This window comes from Hibiscus syriacus, unplaced genomic scaffold (genome assembly GCF_006381635.1).
Source record: "Hibiscus syriacus cultivar Baekdansim isolate YM2019G1 unplaced genomic scaffold, ASM638163v2 tig00008653_pilon, whole genome shotgun sequence".
NCBI lineage: Eukaryota > Viridiplantae > Streptophyta > Magnoliopsida > Malvales > Malvaceae > Hibiscus > Hibiscus syriacus.
Window position 1 is genome coordinate 1 of NW_024062169.1, and position 10,616 is coordinate 10,616.

At 34.7% G+C, this 10,616-nt stretch overlaps 1 protein-coding gene and 1 pseudogene across 1 annotated transcript; one reads left to right on the forward strand and one right to left on the reverse strand.

Annotated features, from left to right (window-relative positions):
• Positions 1-2,441: 2,441 nt before the first annotated feature.
• Positions 2,442-5,875, forward strand: LOC120202327 (transmembrane protein 184A-like; the record flags this gene model as incomplete). Its single annotated transcript, XM_039202765.1, is given in 7 exon segments — positions 2,442-2,579; positions 2,685-2,758; positions 3,040-3,189; positions 3,944-4,229; positions 4,823-4,970; positions 4,973-5,055; positions 5,155-5,875. Coding segments are annotated over 7 exon segments (1,212 nt in total), but the record flags the coding sequence as incomplete, so codon positions are not given.
• A 464-nt stretch (positions 5,876-6,339) lies between these two features.
• LOC120202328 lies at positions 6,340-9,496 on the reverse strand (annotated as a pseudogene).
• Positions 9,497-10,616: the final 1,120 nt, after the last annotated feature.

Below are 10,616 nucleotides of genomic sequence, written 5' to 3' on the forward strand. Positions count from 1 at the left end.
AGTTTAGGTTCTAAACGAATCAAAATTGATAGTTTAGGTACTGTACGCGTAAGTTTTAACGACAGAATACTAAAATGAAATAAAAAAATAAACGTTAGGTATGATTTTAAAAAAAAATTAAAAGTTTAAATACTAAAACGGATCAAAAACTAATAATTTAAGTACTTGATAATTTACCCCAAAAATAAGCAACTTGATTATTTCTTTACTTTTATCAATAATAACATGATCTTATGATGATACCTCAACATTACCATTAATTTTTTTAACAATGATGATTAAAATAAAATCAAAATATAATTTTATATATGATTTAAAAATAATTAAATACAAAATAAAATTAAAATAATAATTAAATGGTTAAATATATAATTTAACTTTATTCTATAATAATCTCGAGTTTGATCTATGTTTTTCTTTTATTCTTTTTTTCAAATACACTATTAGATAAATTTATATAAAATATTCCTCTACCATTTTAAAATTTATATTTAATTCCTATACTATGATTTGTGATAATGAACCTCTTTATTATTTTTTAGGGTAAAGTATGTCATTCATCATCAAACTTTCTTTTCCTCTATTTTACTCATGAACTTTAAAAGGTTTAATTTAATCACTGAATTTTATATTAGATTTTTATCACTCCGCCGTTAAATAATTATGGTGTTATGACGTGAAATTTATACTAAAAGAGCGTAGTTATGGATCTCTAAAAAATTATATTTTGATCAAAACAACATCGTATTAGTCTAAATAAAAATTTATATTTCTTTCTTTTTCTATATTTTTTCCTTCTTCTTCTTCATCATCCCATTTCTCTACTGTAAAACTGAGAAGAAACATGCAATGGTCTTGACTCGCGTTGGATCCATTGAAGAAGAAGATGAAGACAACATGCAAGAAAAATCAAACAGAGAGGAGGAATCGACATAAAAATTAAGTATTGTTAACATTGAGCTCAAAGAGACTAAATCTATCTTTCTTTACTACCCATTGCTCTTTCAACCTCAACAAGACCTTCAAGCTCCATACAGTGTCCTTCATCTTCACCATTTGCATCTTCATCAAGCATCTTTTGTCGCTACTGTTGTTTCCACACCTTTCATAATCAAATATCTCCCTTTATTTTGGTCCAAAAAATACAATAAAAATGGCTACTTTATTAGATATAAAGAGTAATGAAATGATATTTTTTTTTTCATATATGTATACAATAAAAATCTTTTTTTTCTATTTTTTAATTTTCTATTTATTTTTTATAATGGTAAAATTTAAAATTTAGTCGTAATATTTTAAATTATATAGAACTAAGTAATTGTTAAAATGTATAATATTAAAGTTTATTTTTACTAATGGGGTTTGATTTAAGCGGTAAGGTAAGCAGTTTGATATTACTTAAATAATGTTTCAAGTTCAAGTCTTTGTGTATACTGAAAATCCTTACAAAGATACTAACAAATAAAAACATCAAAAGGATTAATATCACAAAATTAAAGTGTATGAGCTAAAATTTAATTTTTAAATGATATATGGACCTTACAGAGAATTAAACCCAAAATTAGACTATACTGTTTAATAAAATATTTATGAAATATATATTAATAGAAAATATTTTTAATAGAATATGATTGACAGAGGCATGTTTATTATGTGGTACACCTTATAAAATATCATTTTAATAATTATTTAAAAAAGATATTATTTTAAAAATTATTTTTATTGTGATATTCTAGTAAAAAAACCTTTAAAAATACATTTTACTTATACTTTAAAATAACAATTAGTTTGGATAATTCTTTTTCCAATTTTAAAATATAAGATTAAATTTAAATAAACAAATTTATCTGTCTAATTATTTTTATAACTTAAAATCAAATATATTTAGCAAATTTTAAAATTTTGGATAAAAAATTTAAGATATAATTAAATATAAACTAAAAATTCTATTAAAAAATAAAAGAAAATGTTTCTAATTTGTAAAATACTGCTATTGATTAAGAACCCTAGCTTGCTGGTAAAGCAAATTACGGTTACGGTAATTTGTTGGGTTGTTTGTATTGGAAGGAAGAAGAAAAGCATTATAACCTAATCCCAAATTCCCCCCATTATAAAGCAATTGTATATTATATGCTTCTCGCGTGCTGCTTGGGTTGATAGAAACTTTAGTGGGAGAAATCATTCAACCAGCCGTGTTGAAGGAAGGTTCCAAAGAGCCGCCGTGAAAAAGCAGAAAAGCATTAACGGCTGTTGAAGACCCACATTCATTTCCTCTGCTTTCTTGTTCAGAGAATCCCCAGAGCCCAGATCTACCTGGGTTTCATCATTCTCGATACTCCCATCGTAATTTGGGCAATCGGTTTAGAATTAGGGTTTCGCTTCCCGTTTATTGCTCTTTTCATGTACAGCTGCTAGGGTTTAGAAATGGGTGATTCATTTCCTATTACCTCGATATCCTCGCCTTATTGTGTGCTGCCGGAGCCGTTTGGTTGGCCGTTTTTCACATCTACAGGCATCTTTTGAATTACACCGAACCTATTTTTCAGAGATATATCGTCCGCATCATTTTCATGGTTCCGGTCGGTTATTTTCTTTTTCTTATTACTTTTATTAAGTTATGATTGTGTATGGAGCTTTTTGTTTTCTCTTACTGGATTGATTTTCTTTGTGTCTAAATTTCACAGGTTTATGCGTTAATGTCTTTCTTGTCCCTTGTTTTACCACGGAGTTCAATCTATTTCAATTCCATCCGGGAAGGGTACGTTTGTCAGACTGTGGGTGTTTGAATTGATCATCGGTTTCTCGTTTGCACTTGTTTTCAAGTTCATTTTTTAATCCATTATCCTATTCAAAGTTTATGCCATGTATATGTGGATTGATATTTGATAGATAGATTGATTGGGGATGGTGTATGGATATCACAATTTGTTAATTGTTAACCCGTATTATTCAATTTTAGTAGTTCGCTGACCGTTCGATACCTTTCATTGGGCGAAAGACTATTATTTTCTAACACCATTTCCTTTTTAACTGTCACAGGTATGAAGCATGGGTCATTTATAATTTTCTTTCTCTTTGCTTGGCATGGGTTGGAGGTCCAGGAGCAGTTGTTCTCAGTTTGACTGGTCGAGTTTTAAAGCCGTCTTGGTTTCTGATGACATGCTGCTTTCCTCCCATACCACTAGATGGGTGAGTATCCGATATAGGCGTTTCTCGTATCAGTAGCATCTTTGTTTTCATTATCATTTAGATTTGGAGTTTACATTGGATAATTGTCAATGGTTTAGAGCTATGAACTTCACTTCTCGGGTGTTTTAGCATGCTTTTCTATTTCACTTTTGCATTATTCTGTGAATGATTTACTTTCTTTCCATAATGTTTCTAAGAACTTAATCTTGTGTGGAGGTTAGCCAACTAACATTGAGTGTGGCTTAATGCGAACTCAGTTTTGTTTTACCATATTAGGTCCTGGATTTAGACATAAACGCATTTGATATATTTTAGAAACATTCCAAATTCTTGTTCTGCTTTGATCAAAGATTTTTTTAGTTAATTTTATCAAGACTAATGAGATATTGATTTGGCATAAACTCATTTATGAACTCATTCTTTCTGTTAATATGGCATCTTTATGCAACAAATATTATACCCTAAATTAATATGGCATCTTTTGTTTAACCAAATAAATAAACATAATCAAGAACTTTATCGTTAGGCAGGTAATATGAATATAATCAAGAGACTTATGGATTCTCTGAGGAGCATTATTAGATGTCATTACAATATGGAAAGTGTATTTTAGACAAATTATTTGCCTTACACGACAAATTCCTGTATTTAATGTCATGATTAATTGGAAACTTAATAAAGATTTTATTGGGACTTTCTTATTCTTATTTGCTCAGCTTAAATTTGATTATTTGCACCTGAAACCGCAATGTAGGCGCTTTATCCGGAGATGCAAGCAAGGCTGCCTGCAATTTGTCATCTTGAAGCCCATTTTAGTTGCTGTTACTCTCATATTATATGCCAAAGGAAAATATGAAGATGGGAATTTCAGTCCAAACCAGTCATATCTATATCTTACTATCATCTACACAATCTCTTACACTTCGGCTCTGTATGCTTTGGTGTTGTTTTACATGGCATGCAAAGATCTTCTTAAGCCATTCAATCCAGTTCCGAAGTTCATCATAATAAAATCGGTGGTCTTCTTAACCTATTGGCAGGTAATATCTTTTGCGCCTGTTACTTGCTTACATGCTTGTGCATGCAAAACAAGAAAAAAGAAGACAAATCGTTTTTGGCTTTTAGATACTTTTATCTTTCCTTCTATTTTTGTTGCACTTGCATCATCCCTTTGTTGCTTTTTGGTGATAATCATTATTCGGTTATCTTTGTAGCATCTTTAAAGCAACCTTGTGGATGGAAACTTCTAGATACTGGAATGCAACCTTTCCTAGCCTGTTTGCTGTCCACATCGATGTTATCTTTATGCTTTTCATTTTTTAGGGGAGGCTGATTTTCTATATTTTTCTCTCCCTTTTTGCACTGCTGTATAATCATAAGAGCAGTTTGAAGTTCTGGAAGTGCTGCATTCTTGTCTCTCTACAGGCAGATACTAGCATTTTAGAAAATTATGTCTGTGCTGTGACAGCATTGTACTATCTATTAAACCCGGTAAAATGCATGCATGTACAGATGGTTATACACAACTTCTTTTGCTGTGATGGCAACATACCATGTCTGAACCCCTCTAGTTTCAAAGGTGCTGAAAGAAACTCGAAAGTTAAAATTTCCATCCATTTATTTCTTTTTGCAGGGTGTTCTGGTTTTTCTTGCTGCAAAATCGGGATTTATAAAGGGTGCTGAAGAAGCAGCTCAGTTTCAAAATTTCCTTATATGTGTTGAGATGCTTATAGCCGCCGTAGGTCATCTTTATGCATTTCCATATAAAGAGTATGCTGGTGCAATATTGGTGGGTCTCGTGATTTTACAAGAAGCCTTGCACATGCCTTAATGTTGAATGACTTCTATCACGATACTGTTCATCAGGTGAGCCTTCTTTGTGCCATTTCCCAAAGGTTCCTCTTTTAGATCATTCTTCTTTTGTTCAGGGTTGTTTATGGTGTTATTTGTTTATTGGATTCACAGTTTGCACCAACGTATCATGATTATGTACTGTACAACCATAATGATGGTGATGAAGGAACAAGAAAATATCGGTCAAGGACTTTTGTGCCAACTGGGCCCGAGATGGATGCTGCTAGAAGAAACAAACACGTGACCCCAAACAAACTAGAGGATATTCAGCTATCCACTCACCCATCGAATGGTAAAGGTGCTCCCCAAAACCCTAGCTCTGTACCTGAATCTGCAAGTGCTGATGTTACAAAATCATCACTGCTTATGGACCACTCAAATTCTTATTCAATGCCATATGATATGTCACTTATGGACATGGATATATCCAGGCAGTTCCGGTAGCGAAATATACCAATCCTAGGTGACAGTTGTGTAGTCGCATCCTTATGCTAAAAGTAGATGAAGTCTGCATCCTTGGGGGGTGTGGGGAGCGTCTGACATAACATTATTTCCGACTTTGGACAGCCTCCTTTATCAAGTTGTGTGTTTCGATTTGCTGTTGTCCTCGACTCCCAATATTCTCTCTTCCCACTCATTTGCCTGTATTGATTTCAATCCATGTAAAATCTAGTCACCCGAATAGAAGCCATACTGGAATTTGGTGGCCTAGTGTAAGGTCGGCCAGCATATCGATGTTTTATTTTGTTGCTGTCTGCTCTGTAGATGCAGTAGCACTTTTGGGTCACATATTTGAAGGATATGAGTTGAAAGTCATGAAATTTGGTTTCAACTTTTGTTCACTTGACTCTGTCAATCTTGTTTCTTTTTCTGCATGTTATTCAAAATTTATTAGCTTGATGGGGGAGTCATTCCTTCAAACATTGGATGGATATGTTTATTTTGTCATGTGTACAAAGTCACTCTTTTATTTGGTTGTTTTTACTTTTGTTAGTGAGTCCATTTTTTTCATTATTTTTCTCTTGTTTTGTTATGAAGTGCTATATACACACATTTAATTTGCATGGATGATGTGTATATATCTATACTGATCGAGTTGATGTCATCGGTTAATAGGATGTCAGATTAGTTAAGAAATTATAAGAGTACCTTTTCATCTGTAATGTGATGTGCATATGAAGCAAAATAGATTCCTATCCTCAGGTCAAAAAGCTGTTACCTACAGTTATATATCTAGTGCTTCATACTTCATACCACAATGAGATAAAACATGATGCATATATACAAGCGAAAGTACTATGACCTATCAGGTAACTTATCATCTCCATCAGTTGATTTAAAAGGAACACTACTGGTGATTTCCGAGGCTCGGCTATTCTTTTGCACTTCAGCTGGAACGAATTTGATCAAATTCAGGCAGACTGCAACAAGAGCCAAATCCATAAAAAAACATACCAAAATGTCTAGATGAGTGACAAGTTAATAGAATCCGACACCCTTTCTCTTCCATCCTTATGTGTTACGTAGAATATAGCAAAAGGTAATAAATGTGTCTTCCTGCATGTTTGTGTGTATATATTCGAACTCCTGCTTTACAAGAACAAAGAATCATATAGCTTTATCGAATTTTTTGACTCGACTCGATCGAATACTCACCACTGTTAACTAATCACGGAGGATATGCTTCTATACCATGTGAAATAATTTTGTCCTTTGCCTCTGAGGAGATAAAAAGACTCGACGTAAGCTTCTCTCAGTGGCAACTAAAACCCACCTCAGCGAATACTTGAAACTTGCTTTTTCTTTTTAGTTACTTGAAAAAGGAACAAGAAAAATTGCCTAATCTGATTAGATGTCTGATTCACTGAGCTATTGATGTTGGTGTTCCCTTTCACTTGTGAATTGATGTTCTGAATTGGATCCTTTGAACTAGAAGCAGTAGCTGAATCCTTATTATCCACTGGAACTACCAGTCCACTGCCACTCAATCCAAGGGCTGATTTCATGAGATGCTCACCAGGAATAGGAATCAAAGGTGCACCTGGCATCGACATCGGAAGTCCTTGACCATGAAGCCCGTATAACCGGAGGTTCGATCCTGCCATCTCATGGAGTGTAGTGGCGCCAGAAGATGTGGGCCAAGGCCAGAAAAAGGTGGACCAGAGATTGGAGGCACTTGAACCATAGGGCAAGCAGAAGCTGCGGTATTCGTTTGAGGAAATGGCATCCCGAAACCCATACCTTCACCCATTCCAACACTCATGGGTGAAAAATGTGCAATATGAGCTGCATGCATGTGTTGCATTCCAGTTGGAAACATCATCGGGGGCATATATAAGCCGGCTCGCATGGACATAATCTGCATAAGGTTGGTATTTGATAAATTGAACTTAGTCCGATTACCCTTCAAAGAATCAAGATTCAAAACATTCGCCAAAAAGAAGAGTAAGAGTTGGGAATTAGGAGAAAGAAGACAAAGATCTTACCTGCACCTGTAGTTGGAGTATCTTAAGATATTCAATTGCTTCATCAAGCATCGAAGCTTTGTCCACCTGGTAATGTCAAATGTAAAATGTCAACAGATTTAACACACAAAGGCTATCGGGTCTTTGTTGGTCTGTTTTTAGTTCAATCACAAATCCACGTAAGAATATAATCATGTCTCACGGATTTAACTAAGATTGTAGTCAAATTCAAGAGGCATGAAAGCTCAATGATCTTTTCCAGAATCACATTTGTTTCTAAGAAAACTCCTTTGATTTAGTTGAAAAAGATAAAAGAAACAAATTTAAACGAATGGCCAACCTTGTTGCAGTTTGGTATGTCCTGTAAAGCACGCATCTTCTCATTTATCCTATCCCTTCGCCTCTATTTGTGAATCAAGATCATACAATTACAACACTGCCATATGAAGAAAAATATAGAATTATTGAACTAATCAAATGCACTTCCTCACCCTTTCAGATAAATTATGCAGTTCTGCTACCTTGAGCATGAATTGCTTTTTTCACATCTACAGATTCTTCTTCAGCATCCTACACATGTAACTTGGTTACTTGGTTTTAATGGAAAGTGAAAAAATGAGTTAAAAGCACAGCAACACAAAATAAAATCTATACTTTATAACTTACTTCGCTAGGGCATTCGAACTCCTCATCATCACAATTTTTCCTCTTCAAATTATGTACTACTGAATCATCAGAAGCTCTTCCTACCTTAGTTCCACAGCAAACAGAGGAATCAGCAAGCACAGACTCTACTGCCTTATCACTATGTGGCAGGCGTTTAGAGGCATTTTCACCCCTAACTTGACCAGAGATTTCATCTTTTTGCAGCACATTTTCTTCACCGATAGCACCATTTTGTTCAGTGGCAACTGATGTATCTTGAGACTTAACTTTAGATTCTTTTATATCTGTCTTCACTGGCACTATTGTAGAATGGTAATGAGAAATTTGTTCCTTCTGTAGCTCACTATTTGAATCAATGAGCGTGTAATCAACACTGGCACCTATCCCCTTTTCGTTACTTCCATTCTTCTCATACCTAGCCATAGCACCTATGTTCTGAAGACTAGATTTAACAAGTGCAGCCGGACGTGAAAAATGGGAAAAATTCATCAAGACAGTATTATTACAAGGTGCAACTGGATCTCGTTTCTGCATCTTAATGTCGGACAAATCATCATCTGATGGTTTAACTCCCATTGAATCTCTGCAAATGGCATGGTCGGTGAAGATATGCTCAGATTATTACCAATACTCTGACACGGCTGTGACGGCTAGCTGGTACCACATCTAGGCCTAGCTTCATCATCTGCGGGTATAGGAACCTTCGACAGCATTCCTTGTTCGAAACCATCAGCATCATTCAGAGAAATAATAAACGAATCTTTAATGGATTGCCGATTCCTATCAAATGATGCTAAATTACTACGAGTTGGGATCCCATCTTCAGTAAGCCTGGATAGTTCAGGCAATAAACCAGAACATTCGTTCTCTAAAGATTGATCCTCAGGGTACTTCAGCCAAGGCACCATTTCATCATCATCATGAGACAGCACCAAAATCGGAATTTCACTCAATACAGAGTCCATCACTCCAAACTTTCCCATTTTTGCATTATTCCCACCGTTTCCTATATCTTTATATCTGCTCTCAAAAGTGTGGGATTGTAAGCTGCTACAAGAAGGAAATTTTCTAGCTCTACTGGACTGACCTTGCATCAAAACTTGACCATTTTCCCATACCAGTTCAACAATGTCATTCTCAGGTCTGCAAATCAAACAACACATGTATGATCGAATAACGCCTAATAAACGAACTTTAATGCTAAAAACAGATAGAGAAAACTGAAACTTACACAGAAGACAAATCAGTGGGAGTTGAAGTGTTCTTGTCTTCAGATGAATCAAGCTTCCCCTAGCCATCCGATATAGCTCATACAAAGGCATGATGTTTCTTTGAATAGTCTGTTCAGAATTTTTTGTCTATTTTTAACGCACACACAAGCTACAGCTGCTCGAACCCGGGTACTCAAGGGAGAACCAACATTCTCCTCAATGGATTCTACAAAGGCATAATGAAGAGATGAAAAAGCACTACTTGTGTGCAACAGTTGTAGTAGTGGTCTTTCCTCGTTCGTCGTCGTCGGAAAAAGAGTTGACCAGTCTTTCATGGTCATCGGCATGGTCTTGGTATCGTGCACAATCTATGAATGATGTTCCTTATAGGATGGCAATTTCACCGGCATCCGACCGGTTCTGATCCTTATTCGTCCCAATCTGGTCTGATTTCTTTTTAAAAAAATTCAGGTTCGGGTCATTTTTTTGAAGGTGTGAAGTTGGGTCGAGTCGGATTCGGGTGGAGGGTGAAAAAACTTCAACCCAACCCTAACCGAGGATAATAATGTATTTTTTTAAAAAAATTATTATTATTTTAATTCAATCCTTAATTTGTATCGGATCGGATCGGATCGGGTCAGATTTATACTATAAAAAACCAGACCGGGTCGAAGTTGGGTGGAGAATATATATTTTTCGGGTCGGGTTGACCAAAAACCCGACTAGTTGCAATCCCTAGTTACTTAACTTCTAGTAGTATACATCTTACCATTAAGGATGATATCTGGTATTGGAACTCATAATGCAACGACATCGAAAGTGATATTGTCGCAAGTGACCCGTCTCCGAACACAATAACCTGAAGATGGTCCTCCCGGGACCCGTCCGGTCAAATATAACATTGTCCACATCCCTAAATGACTTCTTTTATCTCCAGCAGTGTTGCTCCTTCGTTGCATTGCATAATAAACATGAACAAAAACACTGGTGTGTATATATATGTAACATATCAATCAACTGTAGTCAAGGATGAAACTAGAGGATTAAATTGTTCAATTTTAAAAATACAAGGGTATATATTATGTATTTAGACTTTAAATATGAGGAAAACTGTTTAATTTGTATGTGAGTAATTAAATATACATATACAATATAGTATATATATCGAATAAGTTACATTAAGCCACAAAATAAAAAATAAAAAATTATGTTTTTGTCAAATTAAATTTTA